This window comes from Schistocerca gregaria, chromosome 8, assembly GCF_023897955.1.
Source record: "Schistocerca gregaria isolate iqSchGreg1 chromosome 8, iqSchGreg1.2, whole genome shotgun sequence".
Lineage (NCBI taxonomy): Eukaryota > Metazoa > Arthropoda > Insecta > Orthoptera > Acrididae > Schistocerca > Schistocerca gregaria.
In genome coordinates, this window is record NC_064927.1 from 204937783 (window position 1) to 204957819 (window position 20037).

Below are 20037 nucleotides of genomic sequence, written 5' to 3' on the forward strand. Positions count from 1 at the left end.
CAGGACAGGCCCCTTTACAGCATAACTAACTCTCTTCAAAATCTGTGATTAACAGGTCTGATGGTCCACTCGTCAGCCATATGGGAGACAAATGTTGATTTAGTGCCATAATAATGGTATTTTGTTGGAGTTTTCCATTTGTTATATTGGTTTAACTAAATGTATGTTAGCACAGGTAACTTCCTGATGTCAGTTTCATTTCATTACAGGATTTGGAGAATCAGTAGATACAGCAGTTGAGCAGGCTGCACTGGATGCACTGAAACGATTATTCTCTGTCACAGAAAACATGAAGCCATTCTCGTACAAAATAAATCCTGATGTAGAAATGTACAAAGCAAACTCTAATGCCAGTCTGGAAGACTGGGGTGTGAAACATCCACAAAATATAGTAAACTGTTAACTTTGTATTGCTCATCCAAAAATTTAGAGCTGTATGTGTACAAAGTTTTATTAAAATTTTTGATCTCAAATAAAATTGCTACTGTATTTCTTCAGATTAGATTAACATTTGGCATGTGATAGCCGTCATCCAGCAGATTCCTTAAACCCTATATACATCTACATTATTTGCGCAACTGTAATTATTAGAAGTGGAATTTTCATCTAAAATCTACACAAGCACATGACACTTTCATTCTCATGTCATAAAAGGTGGCATCCTTCAGTTTCCTTTATTCATATGGTCCAATATTTGATTATAAAATCAAGTGAGGTGGTGTAGTGATTAAAGCACTTGATTCACATTCAGTAGGAGAAGGATACATGATTTAGGCTTTTGTGGCTGCCCTAAATTCCTAAGTCAAATGAATGGGTGTTTCTTTTGAATGCAGAGCTGATTTACTTCCTCTTCCTTTATACAATGCAAGTTTGGGCTCCATCTCTAACGAACTCTGTGTCAGCAAGACATCATTTCTTAATTTTAATATTATGAAAAGGATAGATTGAAACTCACCATATAAAGGAGACATTAAGTCACTAACAGGCACAATGAAAAGCTCATGACCACTGCCTCTGGCCGCTGTGGGCAAACTCAGTCATAGCTGTGCTCGATGGGAGCAGAAATCTGGTGGTAGGGATAAGTAGGTGGTGTGGGGTGGGGATGTGTGTGTGTGTGTGGGGGGGGGGGGGGGGGAGAGATTGCAGAGTCATAGTGGGGACAGTTAAGGGCTGATAGGTACAGTCAGGAGGTTTCGAGGGGGGGGGGGGGGGCAGAAAAGTAGAAAACTGGTAAAGGATTAATGGGTGAGTTGGTGTGGAAATACATCTGCATTGTGCTGGAGTGGTAGCAGGGAAGGCGATAGGTAAGTTGAGGACAGGTACTAGTGAGGGTTGAGGACAGGGTTACAAGAGTGAAGAATATACTGCGGGGAGAGGGGTAGTTCCCAACTGTGCAGTTCAGAAAAGCTGGCTTTGATAGGAAAGATTCAGATGGTGCATGCTGAGAAGCAGTCATTGTAGAGAAGCACATTGTGTTGGGCAGCATGTTCAGCAACTGCGTGGGTCCGCTGTCTCTTGGTTACAGTTTGCCAGTGGCCATTCATGTGAACAAACAGCTTGTTAGTTATCATGCAGACTCAGAAAGCAGCACAGTGTTTGCACTTAGATTGTAGATCACATGACTGTTTTCACAGATAGTCCTGCCATTGATGGGATAGGAAATGCCTTTGACTGGACTGGAGTAGGTGATGGTGGGAGAATGTATAAGACAGGTCTTGCATGTAGATATGTTGCAGGGGTATGAGCCATGAGGCAAAGATTTGGGTTAGGGGTGAAGTAGGGATGGACAAAGATATTGTGTAAGTTCGGTGGGCAGCATAATACCTCTGTGGGAGGGGCAGGAAGAATAGTATGTAGGATATTCCTCATTGCAGGGCAAGGCAAGAGACATTCGAAACCCGGGTGGAGAATGTGATTCAGTTGCTCCGGTCCTAGTTGGTACTGAGTCACGAAGGGAGTGCACCTTTGTGGCTGGATGGTGGGTAGATGAGTAGATGGTTGATAACTGAAGGGACAAGGCATAAGAGATCTGTTTCTGTACAAGGATGAGTACACAATTTCAGTCTGTGAAGGCTTCAGTGAGACCCTTGGTATATGTGGAGAGGACTGCTCGTCATTGCAGATGTGACAACCAGGGATGGCTAGACTGCATGGAATGGACTTCTCGGTATGGAATGGATGGCAGTTGGTTTAGGAATGGAGCTACTTGTGTAACCATCCTTTGAGATGGAGGTCGACATTGCGGAAGGTGGTGTGTTGGTTTGAGGAGGTACCAGATGAAGTGAATGGGGAAGATCATGTTGAGCATCTGGAGCAATGTGGACAGGTGTTATCAACACCTAACAGAATTTGAAAGTTACCCCAATTTGGATCTCCATTTGGCCAGCTGGTCAACTCTTGTAATATCCAGTTTTGTGAGGCATTCGGATGTGATGGTGGCCAGATGTTGGACTTCATGAGAATGTAAGGGTAGACTGTTTCATTATTCCAGTCAACCACGTCTGACCTCCCACGAGGAAGGATAAATGTGTTGTGCACCAAGCGTGATGTAAATCCTTCACATCTGCACCTGCCATCTACGAACAAGTAGTGGATTCCCTGCAACATTCTGTGTCATCCTGCACCATTGATTTGAGGCCAGTAGCTGCCACAAGGGAATTATGATCCTATGCCTAAGTTAGGAGTTAAGAGGACCACACCGTGGTTCAGGTAAAAAGAACATCTATTTTCGGTTTTCATCATATTTCGATAGATTAAGGTTTAATTTAAGTTCTCTGAAAAGAATTTTGCTGAAAAAATTTTTTTTTCGAGCATTTAAAGAGCATTTTCCTACCACGTGTGTTTATGTGCCACATTTTAGATCTTTATCTCCCCCTACATTGCACTTGAGAGTATCCACAACCCCCCCCCCCCCCCCCCCCCCCCCCTGAGTGTGTTGGATATCCTTGGAATGGCAATGGTCGGTATTCCTTTGTTTCTGATATTTGTAAACAACATGCTTTCAAACACGTAGCTAGTTTTGTTCAAGTGTGATTGCGAGTAGTTGTTATAGAAAACGTGCAGGTGTACTATGGGCAGGCAGTTAGGAGAAATAAAGAAAATCTGGAGGCAATGAAGAGAGATGTTTGGGCCATATTCTTCCATAAGTCCTCTATTGATGGTAAGCCATGTCATGGATTGTGTCCATCAGGAGAAAATACATGGAGTAAATACAATAGGGCTCAGGCAACTGGGGAATATTATTCTCACAAGCATTCTCTTCCTGCTGCTGTTATTACAGCAATTAAACCTATTTGTAGAGACTTGGCTCATCCTGACCTTCTAAGTAAATGTCTGCATGGGCAGACACAGAACCGAAATGAATGTTTCAACACCATAATTTGGAAACGTCTTCCTAAAACTGTATTTGTAGGCATGCATACAATGAAACTAGGAGTTCATTATTACATTCAGTTGTGGTATTATTGGAAAGTGTTGGGTACTGAAAAAGCTGGGAATTAATCCTGGTGAAAATATGATCATTGGGCTGCAGCAGTGCGATAAAATGAGGATAGCTGATGCAGACAGGTCTGCATCTAATATGGCCAGGAAAGCAAGACAGACATCCAGGAAGACGAAAAAGAAGCTGGAAAACCTGCTAGAGGCCAAAGAAGGGCCATCATATGCAGCACGACAGTTTTAATTAACTGTAAGTAACAAATTTCAAAAGTTTTTTCTTTAAAGCCAATTTCCCACAAATTAAAATTTTCAGCACATATGCCCCATTATATCAGAAACTATCATAGATTAATGAATGAAATTTTCAGAAAGAAAAAATATTTTCTGCAGAAAAAACTTATTAATTTTTGTTAATAAATTTAAAAAAGTATTTCTTAAAAACTATAAAATGGATATAGTAGATTTTAGTGCAGTTGACTCTATTAGCATCATGTAACATACAGTAAAAATATTAAGGTCATGTATCAAATAGTTTTTTTCAGAAATGGGTCAAATACTTGCATAAATTAACATGTGTTACATAGGCAGGGTGTGGTCTCCTTAACACCACAAAATGAATAGCTGCATTTGGAGTCGTGTCGTGACCAGGAAGCATAAAATGCTGAAGAATGACATCACATTGCGTTAAGCAATGAATCATGGTTCTGCACCGTCCCAAATGACCGTCTTTAGTAGAATGGCACAGATCTGGGGAAAATTTCAATTCTTCCAATGTTTTGCAGAGGCACAATGGTATTATTCATAGCACTCTGGTGTGGGAAGCCTTGGAGTATGATATTAGTACACAGCTGTTAGTCAGTAAGGGAACTGTGATGGCACAATGGTACAGCAAGAACATCCTGTGTCCTCATGTCTTACTGCTGATGCAATAGTGTCATTGTACTATTTATCACCAGGAGAATGCTCATCTACACACTGCATGTGTATCTATGAGCTGTATGTGTGATGGTGAAGTACCCCTGTGGCCAGCAAGATTCCCAGATCTGTTCCAGTTAGAACCTGTAGGAGCAACTTGGATGCCAGCATCATCAAGAACAGAGTACTACTGTTTTAGACCAGCTGACCTGAGGAAAGGATTCAATGGCTTTGACACCCTTCCCAACTGGATCAGTGCATGCATCCAAGCCAGAAGGGGTGCAACTTCATATTGATAGTGGGCTCATACTGCCAAGTTCATTTTAAATGACTTGCTTTTGTAATGTTTGTAATAACATCACATATCCTCATAACCCATGAAGTTTCATTTCATGTCCTCTTCTCCTTCTGGATCCTTCACTTGTCAGGCAGTGTATATCCTCTCTCTCTCTCTCTATCTCTCTCTCTCTCTATCTCTCTCTCTCTCTCTCTCTCTGTGTGTGTGTGTGTGTGTGTGAGAGAGAGAGAGAGAGAGAGAGAGAGAGAGAGAGAGAGAGAGAGTGTGTGCATGCACAAACGCGCATGCCCTGGAGGAGGTCCGAAAGTGTACAGACATTTTCAGTCTTATTTGTGTCGTTATGAGCTTTAACATACAGTAGATTGTTACCTTCCATAAATTGCATTTCATATAGGACTTTTGGTTTTCATAAAAGTATAATCCTCTATTAAAATCATCTAACGATTGTAGCTTTAGTACATAGCATTAGCATAAACAAAAGCTGTATAAATGGTTGATATGTGAGTCATTACTGTGAGATTGTTTACCTTTACTTTAGGCATTTATGGAGTCGGTACATCAGAAACATCAAACTCAAAGACTACTTTTGCTGCATCATCACTCTTTGCTGTCTCAAGAGCTTCTTGGTACTCTTTCAATGGGTATGAGACAACACCCAATTTGTTGAAATCAAGATACCTGCAATCGAAACAGTAGTAGCTCATTACTATAACATTGCTTGAAGCAATTCTCATACTCTCTTGAACTGCTGCATAATAGTAGGTTTATTTTTTTAAAAAACAATGATTGCTTGAGGAAGCACTGACAATCTGACATAGTTCTAATACCTTGAATGTGTTTTACTTTTGAAGAGAAATAGTGATAAATGGACAATTTATGAAATTTGAATATTTCCATCTTTGTTTTAAGATCTACTGTTCTCTCTGTTTGGCCACTAAGCACTCTGCTAACCACTGTCAATGCCACATTCTCCTCGCCAACATTTCCTGTGCCCACTGTTATTCCACTACTTTTCCAATGCCTGTCTTACGGAAACTCACAACTTCCTTCCTAATAACCACCACTGACAATTTCCACACACATTACAGGTATGGTTCTGCCATAGACACTGAATGGCACAATCCTGCGCCTCACCCGTTTCAGATTCAGTGATGTTTATATCCTATACATACCCTCATTCCATTAGGACGTTAGTGCCTCCCCCTATTCAATTCATGTGATGTTACTTGCGTGAGCAAGCTACCTGATTGGATATTTACATAAGCCTCACTAATGACCCCACGAGTACATCTGTTCACATCAAACTTGCCAATCATCTTGAATACCTGCACTTCAACAGCCACTGCCTATTCCAGGCGAGAAAGTACTTCCCATGCAGTCCTTCCACTTACAGTTGCTCTACTTGCAGAAAAAAGGAGCCCCTTTTCTAGTATGCCTTCCCAATATCTCCACAAGCTGAAACTATTCTCCCATTCTTTTCCAAAAAGTATGAATAATTTCTTGTGGAAAACATAAAGACTTAAAATCAGTGGCAATTATTGTAAACACATTATTTAAAAAACTTTCTTAAAAGATGATGAAGGAAATGTTGCTAACATTGAACAATATTATTTGTAAACATCACAAAACAGCATGTGAGCATTGTGGCCTGAGGCTCAGAATGAAACTGCTCATGAACAACGGTGGAATGCTGCTGATGGCACTGATGTAGTTAACCAGTAACGGCTGCTTCACCTCAATAGCTGTTTACACTATTGGTGTGCAAATCACCTTGAATTTGATCTTTTTAAATAGATTGTTGCACCATCCTCATGATGAATCTCCAAGTAACACAATACTTCCTATAATAACCAGTGGTGCTTTTTGAAGCATTCCCCGAGTTCACAGTACTAGGGAACTTGTAGCATCAGCGAGACCACAGCTTAGAAACCTGAGGTTTACCAAATCCATACCCAGCCTTACTGAGTGACCATGGTTACGTGTAGCTTTACAGAAAACTGTTGACATACTGAGTACTGTATTACACTCTGACATCTGGTACCAATTGAATCTTGCATCTTGCAGTAGAGGCACATTGTAATGATGCAGGAGACATGTATGTGAATGCGTCTTTTAAGTGAGTGAGATATAGCAGTATTTGTGGCATGGGAGGAGTGGCAATCCACACTTAGGCTTTTTGTAACTGATTAACATAAATTGTTTCTTTGAAAAGAACAGCAATTTTCTTCTCCAATGTTATCCTTTCAGAGTGCCATATTTGTGGCCATCACCAGCATCGCAGAAACTTCATAGTCAAACCAACTGTGCAGTGCTTGTGAAGTGTACAGATGGGTGTGGTCATAAGTGTAATGGAGAAATTCTAACTACTCCACTTGAGTCACTGCTTATAATTTTAGTCATTAGACATTACCACAAGGTGTCTCATTGCCACATAATAGCTGGGTAAGCTGAAGGAGGTCCAGAAGTTAACCACTAATGGAATTTATAATGAAATCCAGCTCAGGTGTTAGCAGCTGGTAGAGTGACAAGGACTCATCTCATAATGGTCAACAGGTGTACCAAAACTTCCCAAATATTCATGAAAGTGTAAAACTGTAACATGCCTCACATAATCGAGGCATGGTTCATCTACTGACTGGGCACAGCCCTTATCCTCAACACATATTTGGAACACAATGCTGAAGGAAGTAGCATGTGAATTCAGTATTTTTGGTTTCCCATAGCATATGTTATTGCAGTGTCAATTGCACAAGCCACACAGACCAAAGACAGAAAAAGGTTACTGATTAAATTTTATAGCTAAAGACTCAGAATTGTGGAAAACTGTGAATAGCCTGCCAGATTAAGTCTCCTGTCAGTTGTACAGTGAATACTTCTGTAAGCATAATGGAAATACAGGATGTTTGTAAATGAATATCGGTGTTTTAACACTTTATAATATTTATTACATTAAACTCACTGTTATAAATGATATGTCAAATGAAACAGCAACTCACAGTTGTGTTTGGTACTAGTGCACATGTGCTGCCCGCAATGTTTCCGCCGCAATCTGTGATTGGTGGAACTTCACTGTACCCAAGCACTGCATAGGCCGCAAGGGGCCCAATGACAGGGCTTGCTTTGCATGGCCTCCACATTCACCCAACATAATGCCATGTGATTTTTTCCTTTTGGGCTTCATCAAGGATCGTGTGTACGTGCCTCTGGTACCAGCAGACCTCCCTGAATTAAGAAACTGGATTGAAGCAGCTTTTGCTACAATCACTGAAGACACATTTATCGACGTTTGGGAAGAACTCGGCTACAGACTTGATGTGTGCCACCTGACAGACGGTGCTCACATTGAACATTTATAAGATTCTTCGTAAAACTGTTTGAGTTGTTCTTTCATTTGACATATCATTTATAACACAATGCGAAAGCAAGTAATGGTTGAATTAGTGAAGTGCTCTACTTGCAGCAGCAATGCATGGCATAATAATTGAAGTAGTGTGTCACCTTAACTTGCATCATCCACATCATCATGACGGCTCCTAGGATTACTGAGGTTTCAGCTACTAGAGGCAGCATAAGAGTTAGACCCGAATGTTCATATAAACTTTAAGCAATGGATTGCAACATAGTAATTTAAAAGTGCTGTTGCAGTTTCATTTGTTTAGGAAATTCAAGTAGAATAGAGCATGTGATATTCAGAATCACATTATATTATAAAAACCATGCAAGAATTCTACCAATGTGATGGAATATACTGGTGGCAGTAGGCATGGTTTGTACAAGCAATAGGTGCAATCACTGCTAGTAGTACAGGAAGTAAACCTGAAGAGTCTTCCAAGACACTCATCAACCAGTGGGCTGTTGATGGGTATCTATAGGTTAGCTTTCTATTCATAGTGTGTTCATTTTGTGCTAAATGTGCTTATAAACTGAGTGATACAATGAAATAACTTTTATGATGGAAAGTTTCCAAACACACTGTGTAGAAAGTTGTTGTCTCCAGTCAAAAAATTGTTGATAAAGACCTCCATGCCAGTTTATCCTGTGTGAGCCTCTTTATCTCTGCATAACTGCTGCAACCCACATTATTTGAACTTGCTTACTATAGTCATTCTTGGTCTCCCTCTACAATTTTAACTCCCTCCCTTCTCCCCCCTCTCTATCTCCCTCCTCCCCCCCTCCCCTCCCCCCTTACCCCTCCTATTATTTGATGCCTCAATGCCTCAGAATCACCAATCCCTTCTTTTAGTTGAGTTGTGCCATAACACTCTTATGTCCCTAATTCAGTTCAGTACCTCTTCGTTAGTTATTTGATCTATGAATCAAATCTTCAGCACTCGTCTGTGTAGAAAATAAGTCAATAAACTGAATAAATACAGCAATAAATAAATAATCCTTGTCCTAACAGAACTTGTGTTCTTTCTCTAATGGTCATGTCACCGACGAGACATTACATCCAAATCTTGTTCCTCCCTTGAAACTTGATTTATTTATTCATCTAAAGGTCATCTCTAAATGTTATGGTTTTTATCATCATAATACAATGAAAATAAATAGCTCAAGGTATACATACACACAGGCTGTGTAAGTACACTTTTATGAGCATTGGACAGGTGGTCGGCCATGGCCATGATGAAGAAACTATTGTGCCATATAACTTTGAATTCGAATGTCACGCAGACTCAAATTGCCTAATTGGTAGGAAAGTGCTTTCAGAAAGGTGTGAGGTATTTTCAGATGACTCAGTTGGTAAGACCATTGTTTCGAAAGTCAACTATATTCTACTTAATAAGAAAAGTACGCAATTTTGAGTGTTTTTCTGTTCTCAATATTTGTTCATCTGATAATGGATAGTCTGCATTGCATTCTGTTATCAGATTTACAGTATTTGTAAACAAAGTCTGCTTTTCAGTGGTGTTGCTGAAATGAAGATGCAGCAATACTAACAGTGTAATTGGGTTCATTTTACAGTGCTGTGAATATATGGAAGCAGGCAGTTTCTTTGAATTAAGAGATCAAAAAGTGCAACTGACATTTTAAATTTATTTATTATAATGCTTTTTACAAAACAGATGAAACTCTTTGTTTGGTTATTTCACATTTTTCTTAACAAAGACAATTGGAAGCTTGTCACATATGGTTACCCAATGTTTGAGAATTGCACCAATAAGAAACCCTTATTTCAATTTAAAACAAGTATACAGATAATTTAAGAATGTTACTGCTGCAGTTTCCCATGGAACTGGGATTTTTCAAATGTTTTTCTCTTTGTGTTCAGGATATCTGATTAGGTTACAGTTGACTTCTCTGATTAGGTTTCAATTGACTAAAGTCTTTCATTTCAGAGTAGTATCACTAACACAAATTTTACTATTCTTACCTGTGCCCCAACACTGAAGCCCAAGTAAGAGCCTTCCCAAAGGCATAAGGATTGATAAGGGAACCAGTGACTTTTATCTCATTTGTGAAAATATTAAATGGTGACAGGCTGCAAAAATTAATCATAGTCAGAAATTATTTTGGATTTTATTAATTTACATTCAACATGATTACAATCAGTAAATCTAGTATTTGTGCATTTTCAGCAACTGTTGTTGTATATATCAAAATAATCAGCAACCAGTTGCATAAAAGGAATTTAATTTCTTAACCAGTTTCAAGCAGTTACTCCCCATCTTCAGAAAGTTATAACTATCGCATGCTGTGCTCATGTGGTTCATAGCTGTGGTCATGTGGTGCATAGTGCCTGCACTATGAACCACATGACCACAGCAATATGCTGCATGCATTTTATTGTTGTCACTAGCAAATAATGTGCTAGTTACAACCTTATGAAGAAGGGCATTAAGGGAGTGTAACTGGTTAAGAAATTTGATTTCTGTTATGCAACTGGTTGCTGATTATTTCAGTATAATCAGTAAATTATTACATAGTGATATAAACCAAAGCACGTCCTCAACTGAGCTGCTGTTAAGAATCCAGACAAACACAAATACAGGATCACAGAAGAATAATTTTTTTTGCAGAAGCATACCTTGTTTGGTTAAATTACCTGTTAACATCATTCTGATTTCTTTAAATCATGACTGCTACAAGTCAAAAGTTTGCAATATGGCACTCACAAATATTCACATCTGTGTGAAATAAGCAAGTGAAAAAGATGCTGCTATGGCAGTTAAAGTTCCTAGGAACACTAAGGAGCCTGACATGCAGTTGCCTCGGTCCACCAATATTTTGAGTCTACTGTTTGCCAAAAACAAATAATGAGGCCTGAAACTGGAGATAATTGAAGCATTTGCGATGTTCGCCAAACATTTGCCATGCTCTGGTAACATGAAAGACACTGACACCTCAGTGACCATTGCCTCTAAGAGAGCTTAGGACATGAGCCCATTTCCTCGAAGATAAGACAGTACCACTAAGTGATTCATATGGAAGGATAACCATGTAACAACCTCTAAGACTGATCAAACAACCTGAAATCAAACTTATTAGGTTTGGAGACATCTAGGAGACAGTCGAAAAGCTCTTGAATAAAATAGTATGGCAATAAATGTGATGCAGAAATAAATAGGAAGAGATCCGCAACAGATTCAGCTACCAGAGGAAATACAGATTACACCTAGTCAATAGTGCTGGAACTGTGATCAGTGGACTCCTGACCCCCCCCCCCCCCCCCCCTCTCCCCCAGTGTTTGAGATAGGATGCCAAAAATTTTAAAAAAAATTGATTTTTCAAAAATATGTTCATTTTGTAGCACACGTCTTTCTGAAGAGTTTTATGTATCAAGCATATATGTTCGAGAAAATATGACACGTGCTAGTTGATATATGACACATGTGCCAAAGTGCAGTGCCACACTCCCTCACACAGCATTCTTCTACCGTACCTCATTGTATTTTGCTCTGTGGAATTCAAACATGTTTGTTTTGTAATGGAAACCATCAAACCAAATTGAGAACAGTGGAAATTCAAATGTCCTGTGGTGTCTCTCTTGCTCCCGGTAGGTCAGTTTGACATCTTATCCCTCTTTATAAAACTAACAATACTAGGTGGGATTATTTGTGGCCGGGAGAATAAGAACTCTCTAGAAAATTTGCACTCTCTCTTGCCTATTAGCTAATAACTTTCTCTTTTATGTGATTTAAAATTAAATATAGGAAACATAAAACCAGTAAAGACAAGAAACAAGCAAGATAGCACACTTTTCTTCAGTCCTTAGGCTCTAGCATTTTCTTTCCTTTCTGCAAAAGAATCTAGTACCTCATCAAAGTTCATCAAACGTTTTGCTGCATGAAAAATCAAAATGTCATTGTTTAATACTGAAAAAGCTGTTAATATGAATAGTACCGAAGACTGGTATGGTTTCTCAATTTGATTACATCTATTTTGTCACTGTTTGCTAGATAAAATGAAATGGCCTTTCCAATATTGCAGCAATTGTAACACATGTCAAATAAGTGAGACTGTTTTGGCCCAAATGGTCATTTCTATCTACCTCATTTACATAAATAACACAACAGAATATAACTCATGAAGTACCAATATCAAATGCCTAATAGACCTATTGCAAGCAAAAATTTTTGTTAGGTAATAGATTCACATTTCATTCATATGCTCCAGTTTCTCAGGCATGAGATCGAAAAGTAGCAGTAGTACGAAATTTTTATATAAATTTCGAATTGATATATTCTTTCGCATAATTTGTGTGATGCCCCATTTCTGCTCCTTCCTCATTTCAACAAACAATTCCGTAACTATAACTGCCATTGTAAAAACTTATTCTCCGGATAACTTCGATAACCCTGCCCAAATCACCAGTTCAGTTATCCTGCATTTATTCTCTGGTTAGGCATTAGTGTTCGTACAACGCATTTTCCATGCTATTAAGCACAACTGGCTTTTACTAATGTAGCAATCTGGCAAAAATTTTGTATAATCCCATCTCCTTTTGTCTGCCCCCCACCCCAATACCCCACCCCTCTTATAGATGTGGGCCTAGTGGACTCAAAAAGAGGTAAGAGAAAGCTGATGTGTTTAAATACACTGCACAGAAAAGAGTGATTTTATTTTCCCGATGAGTTTATTTCTCTGACAGTTTTAATGTGCTTAGTTGCCACATTAATTTCTTGCTACTGTTGCTGCGGTGTGACATCAGGTAATACTATTACATCTAGCTGCAGTGCACACGGTGTGATGTAGTGGTTACCATCTCTGGTTGGTGTGGTACAGGTCACCAGTTCAAACCCAACCATCTGCGACTATTTGTTATGTAATATTTATCTGTTCTTGTAGGTTTTTGAAACATTTTATGTTTGCATAATGTATAATATTCAGAGTATGTTTAAATACCAGCATTCTGGAAGTAAGTTCTGTTTTGGCAGTACATTGGTGCTCATAATAAACATGTGTAGTTCTTTGAGAATTTCCGCATAAATTGTAGAACCACTCGGCCTTCTACCGATATTTTAAATATAAGTGGGACAGAACTTATTTACTGTGCATCACCTGACTGTGTGTGCAGGTTTGAAGTTTATTATGAGGCAACTGTAAACGTGATGGTTGAACGGCACCGGCAAGTGTTTGCCAGTCGCGCCATGGAAGTCGTAGTGAAAGAACAAGGAATGTTTATTTATTCAGTGCTGCTCTGTAAGTTTGACGATTGTAGTGACAAAAGAACAATGGAGTTGGAAAGAGAGTTTTAATTAATGTTCGTTTTGGACTTGGAAAGGACAATCTCAAGCAAGTCGTATCATTAAAGAAGTGGGAGTTTATACACATACTTCACCACTTCGTTGTCCAAAGCATTAGACATGCTCTCAGTGATTAGTGCTGTATTTCTTTGATGACACTGCTTTTAGATTCAGACTTGTTTCTGATTATGACATGATGTAGTTTGGTGGAGATGCTGGGTGCTTCAGTTGGGAAACATAAAATGTGTTTATAGGTAAACTGAAGGGCGATCTCTGCTATCATCTGCAGTGGGACATTAAGCGGGATCAAGGACAGCGAATAGCTATAATAAATTCCAGGCTGAGCTGAAGAAAACATTTGGTGACAATTAGTAGCAAGTCCACTTAGCAGAGGAGCAATTGAAGATAAAGGCCCAGCATCATGGGGAAATGACAAAGTCCTACGTACATAATGTTTTAGCCCTATGCCACATTTTGAACCAAATATGACAGAAGCTGAAAAAATCTTACACTTGATTAATGGAGCCACAGAAGATGTGTACTGGTCTCTTATGGTAAAGGATGACACATCAACAGACAAATTGATTAAGCGAAGCTAGTGCATCAAGAAAATGCAGCATAAGAAAGTCAAATGAAAGAAATACGAGTGACCCCCAAATGTTTTTTCTGAATATGCGAGGGATAACAGCCATGACTGTCGACCCCATGCATCAGGAGGTAAACAAGAATGTAGAAGAAGTGGTTTGTAAATCTGTGTCACCAGCGTCAATATAATATGCTGTGATAAATGGTCTCGGACGATTCAAACTTATGCTGCAGTCTTAGATGACAATACACCATCCGACCAACTTGCATACAACCAACTCACATACAACCAACTCCTCCTCAGAGTATAAAGCGCCACAAAAGAACAGACATTGGGATGTCAGAAGACAACATGCCAGTGTGTTTCTACTGTAGATGCCCTAGATGTGTTGTCTGCTAGTACAGAGAAAGAGAGAGAGAGTTTTCAATTACTGCTATATCACCAGACGTTATTCATCACTACACTTCTATTTGTGCCAATCACCTGGCAGACGATTATAGTCTACCTGTGGGATGAAGCACATGTGGTTCCCTGGATGATATCACTCCTTGACACAATGTAGCCATTGCATGTTGCAGTACAGAGCACCAACTGCTTCCTTAGCTGCTGAATTGGGGAAAGGTAAGAGAGGCAGCCATCTATGGAGATGAGGCTCATGTGTTGGTTTTTAAATGTCCTACACATATAAATAACTATTTGTAACGATTCTTATTTGTGCCATCCTCATGCAATTGAGATGCAGTGCATGCAAGTGACAAAGTGGAGTGAAGACAGAAATGCACACAGGCAGTAGCTAGCTTTAAGGTTGACTACTTCACGCATGTGCACAGCATAGCTTAGGCCAGTGGATCGCCACCAGATGATGATCATACCTTAGCAATGAAGTACCAGACAATCTACACTTAGAGAAAACCTTATGATATGAGTTGACTACTAAGGAAATAAAATGTCTACACTACAGAACTAAACTAAGATCAAGAAATTACAAAGAACTAAGCTAAGGAATAAATATATGGGTGGAGGTAAGCACTATCTACAGAAAACTAGCTACACTCTATGATACATTGTACAAGCTATTTCCGTTTATAGAAGTTGCTATTTACGTGCTACACGAAAGGGGATATATAAAACACCACCTACGACAACACTTTTCTTTCCAGGTTCAAAACAATAAGTCAAAATGACAGCCACAGAACAGACGTGCGCTCTTACAACTCGTAAAAAATTTGATAAAGAATTAACTGCTTACTGACATAAATTGAAAATATGAATCTTGAAAGTGTGATGTATTACCAGCCAGCGGGCAACTATGCACTTAGTTTAAGTGTCCTTCTAGTGAATGGTGCAGAGTCACGTCCTGGGTAAAATAGGTAACATAATAGTTAGGTGTTTGACACCAAAGCATAAGGGCTGCACTGAAAATAAATAATTATATGTACAAAAATATGTTTGAAAGTGATGGTGTGAATGTCTGTATGAAAAAGCTGTAGTATGCCAGATGTATGAATAGGTTGAACTTAGGTCTTATGCTAAAATAAATAATTATATGTACAAAAATATGTTTGAAAGTGATGGTGTGAATGTCTGTATGAAAAAGCTGTAGTATGCCAGATGTATGAATAGGTTGAACTTAGGTCTTGTGCTTATATGTACAAAAATATGTTTGAAAGTGATGGTGTGAATGTCTGTATGAAAAAGCTGTAGTATGCCAGATGTATGAATAGGTTGAACTTAGGTCTTGTGCTACCAAATCAAAAGGGTTCAGACCAAGCTTTACAAGTCCATGTGACTGAGAAGGGTGTCAAGCAACAGTTAGTACAGATCATTTGCACATGAACACAAGCTGTCTCAACATTGTTTTACAAGTGTTCATTGGCACAATTCTCCTAGAGCCATGTTCATGCACAACTGAATACACAAGAGTGATATCATGTAGCAAAAGAAAGTATAAATCACCAACACTGAAGCATACAGTTGATGATGACTCTTGCATAACACAATATTGTACTGTTGGAATGTATCAGTTGATAGTAAACATAAAGTAAGTGGATTAACACTAGCAGATAGTCATGAAATGATGTACTCGACAATTCTTGTGATGAAGGAGGAATTGCAGTGGTAGAGTAAAAATGAATGCTTGTTCCTGTCTGTAACACTTCCTATAGACCAATAGACAGATCCTTGTAAAGATGTCAGAGATGTAGCGAAATGTAGTTTTGTAGGCTTATCACAATTTCATGTTATGAGTCTGTCTTTCCTCAGCATCTGTAATGATGGATACTTGTGTCAGGTGCGATGTATGAACACAAAGCTCATGCACATCCAGTAATAATGCTGGATGCAAATACTTTGTCAGTGCCGGAAAATGAGATTGAAAAAACGACAATCTGTGTAATGTTAAAGCAAGATGAGACTATGAATGAAGATTGTTTATAAATGAAATTTCAAAAGGGTAATGCCCGAGAGCAAAATGTGATAAAAAAGTCAAAAAAGTTATGTGACATAAAATCAGAAGGAATGCATGTAATATTAACTGTCTTGTATGTATAATTTCTGTACACTATTTATGTAAATTTTTGTACAATATTTATGTAAAGAAACGCAAATTCCATATGAAAATGCATATGTACAGAGTAAAAACTACACAAACCTGTTGTTTCAGTATGTTTTTAAGTGGAAGTACTTAGGTTATCATAACAATGATGAAATGTATTCACTATGATGCAATGTAAAGCTGAATATGTTATCCAAGACTTCATATGTGATCTAATAACTGCAAATGTGCTACGAACATTTTGTGAAGGTTTGAAACCCATAATTCCTAGTGTTCCCATAAAAAATGTGTGCCAGAGCTGGGCAGTAATGAACATTTATATCCTCGGTGGACTCAGGTATTCTTCCACAGAGAGGGTATGGAAACGAATAATGGCACTGGAGACTTACCTCAAACCCATTCAAGAGTCTTCAGGATATTGATAGTGTGATCCTGGTTCAACGACTGAAACATGTGGATTATGACAAGAACAAATGCCTTCGCTGTAAATGATGAACCTCCTCGCCACAGCATCAATTGTTCCACCTCAGCACACCATGCTGCAGCAATGAGACGGACACTTTTATTGACGTTTGGTAAATAAATGAAATTGTAGCACACTCATGGACAGCTCAGCTTAATTACAGCATAAACAAACTCAAGTTCGCACACAGCATACATTAGGTGAGGCACACACACTAGACACTGCCACAATAGCAGCAGTTAGATTCCAATAATCAAACTACAGACTCTGAATTCAAATGTGCCTGTTGATGCAACCCTTAGAACCTTTTTTAAATAGTAGTAGTAATAATTTGTAAATTGTGTATTGAACAACATTAGATATATATGTTATGTAATGACAAGTTCCAGGAATAAATGAGATAAAGTTGGCTGTGAATAAAAGTCTCATTACCCTGACAGGCCAAGAGTTTAAAGTACAAAAAAGGTGACCATTACTGTATATTCACTTCCAGTGAGATGGATCATGCCAGTATACACTGGAGGGAGGAGGTGAATGAGTGGGTTGTGTAGATTCTTTAAATGGCCTACACATATAAATATTTTATTTGTAATGATTCTTGTTCACTCCATCCCTGTGTGGCAAAGATATCATAGGGAGGTATGATTACATCTGAGTAGGCTGACGGAAAATTGAAAGCTATACTATCAATTTTTTTGTACTTCAAATCCCCCCCACCTCCAATATTCATTTCTGTTGATCTTTTAAGGTGGTGCGATAAAGGCATATGTACTTGCACTCTTCAAACATTATGTTAGTTGACATCTACAAAAAGTGGAAGTCACAAGTTTCCATTTTCCTACCAAGCTACATCCTAATCTCCACATCACGATGTGACAAGGACTTGCATTTTAAATGGACCTTTTTGGAGAAAAAGTCAGCATGAAGAGAGAATAGCTAATGCAGCCACACTTGCATTGTTGTACATCGTTTGGGAGGAGGTGAATATCAAGCCATATACCAAAACTCAAAGGAATGAATCTTCAATCAGTGTTCTAGAACTGCCACAAAATTTCTTAACACACACTCACCAATACCAGTGTGCATTTCTGGACTTACTATTTCTGCTGTGGCTAAATGTGTATTAGCATAACTACGTCAGCTCTGAACAATTCACATTCACTCTCTCCCTAACCACAATAGCTGCTGCAGATGAAAATCTCCAATGTATGACAGTTACCCAGATGTCAGGAAATCTCAATCATGTCATCACAGATGGCCACCCAATCCAGGCACTAGTCTGTGCAGGAACTTCCTTTCCTGTAATGTTGAATGGTTATTGTTGTCAGTTAAAGACAACAAAAGTGATTGTGCTGAAATTTGCCAATGGGAAATACATCCAGCCAACAGGGACACATTTTGAAAGAACAGCTACCAGTGACAGAAGGTAGTCCCTTGAAACTTTCACATTAGTAGAATGTAGTCATAATGTTAGTCTTGGATGGCACTTCTTGCAGGCATAACAAGCAGTCTCAGTCTATTGAAGATCAGACTGCCAAAGGGATCCCAACAAGCACACATGACAAGCACTGGTTTGGGCAGTTATTTGTCATTCAGGATATAATTATCCCACAGCCATCAATGAGACAAGTTCCAGCTGACAATCTAGAAGCTCAGTTAAACTGTGAAGCTTTTGTCAATTGCAGAAAGCTACACAGGCTCACAAAAGAAATCTAGATGCCAGCAACGATAGCAAGCAATGTAGCTGGTCAGGGAGAACTTTGGATCACTAATTGTCATGAGCAACCACAACTCATCCCAAAATGTACATGTATAGGAAGAGGCAAACCCATCCAGGAAGGGCAAATAATGTATCAGTGAAGAACCATGCTCCACTACAACTACAGACAATGCAGGGGAGGAAGGTACTATCTGACTGACAATACAATGTGGGCTGATGGAGGAACAATGCCAGTGAATGATAGCTATTCTGTGTCCATTTTTGTATACTTTCAAACTACAATGGAGTAAAGACAGATCAAGCAGCTCAAGGTAAAGCAGCACATGACACTGGGCAAAATCCACCGATTATTAAGTGCTCATATTGAATGTTGCCAGCAGAATGATGGATAATTCAGGAGGAAGTGGAGAAGATGCTGCAAGACGACATATTGAACCTCCAGAGAATACTTGGTCCTAACCTGTGATCCTTGTGAAGAAGAAGAAGAAGAAGGGTACATGGTACTTCTGCATTGACTACCGACAACTGAAAAAAATCATGTAGAGACATGCCTATTGAATGGTGAGCATTGATTAAATCCCTAGACTGCTTGAAAGGAGCAAACTATTTCTCAACTGTGGACATGTGGACAGGAAACTGACAAAAAACTGGGGTTCACAAAGCTGACTGGAAAAATACTGCCTTCATAGTGGTGGTGGTGGTGATTGGTTTGTGGGACACTCAACTGTGTGGTCATCAGCGCCCATACAAAGTCCCAATTCTTTCACAGTCCAATCTAGCCACTGTCATGAATGTTGTTGTTGTTGTTGTTGTTGTTGTTGTTGATGATAATGATGAAATGATGAGGACAACACAAACACCCAGTCACTGGGCGGAGAAAATCCTCAACCCGGCTGGGAATCGAACCCGGGACCCTGTAATGCAGAGATAGCAACAGACTAGACTACGAGCTGTGGGCTGCCTTCATAGTGATGGCTAATATAACTTTAAAGTTATGTCCTTTGAACTGTGTGACTCCCCGGCTACCCACAGAAAATAAAAGCGGTCACAGATCTTCAACTACTCAGCACTTTTCGTGATGCGAGAGGTTCACTTGGAATGTGTTTGTACTGCTGGTGATTTTTAATTACTTCTGTTCCAAGAACTACTGCAGGAAAATGCCAAGTTTACCTGGAATAAGGTTCATGAGAGGTCATTCCTTGCTACTAAGGGGCCACTAACATCATCCCCAGGACTAGCATTTTATGACGTGAATGCCAAGACATTACTTCACACTGATGCTAATAGTTATGGGCTAAGTGCAATTCTTATGAAATTTCATGAAGGTGCTAAGAGAGTGGTAGCTTATGCTTCAGAGTGCTCTCCAACTCTGAGAA

The 20037-nt window shown here is 39.1% G+C and overlaps 2 protein-coding genes across 2 annotated transcripts in view; one reads left to right on the forward strand and one right to left on the reverse strand.

Annotated features, from left to right (window-relative positions):
* The window catches only part of LOC126284140 (39S ribosomal protein L44, mitochondrial), a 42972-nt gene extending 42473 nt beyond the window's left edge, over positions 1-499 (forward strand). Inside the window, exon 6 of the mRNA XM_049982856.1 lies at positions 210-499. Within this exon, the coding sequence (XP_049838813.1) occupies positions 210-403 (194 nt within the window). The 3' untranslated portion in view covers positions 404-499. The remainder of the gene's footprint in view (positions 1-209) is intronic.
* LOC126284139 (D-altritol 5-dehydrogenase-like) overlaps positions 1-20037 on the reverse strand; it is a 190268-nt gene that overhangs the window by 42372 nt on the left and 127859 nt on the right. The window contains exons 8-9 of the mRNA XM_049982855.1: positions 10026-10133; positions 5179-5329 (exon numbers count right to left, since the gene is read on the reverse strand). Coding sequence (XP_049838812.1) covers positions 5194-5329; positions 10026-10133 — 244 coding nt within the window. The 3' untranslated portion in view covers positions 5179-5193. The remainder of the gene's footprint in view (positions 1-5178; positions 5330-10025; positions 10134-20037) is intronic.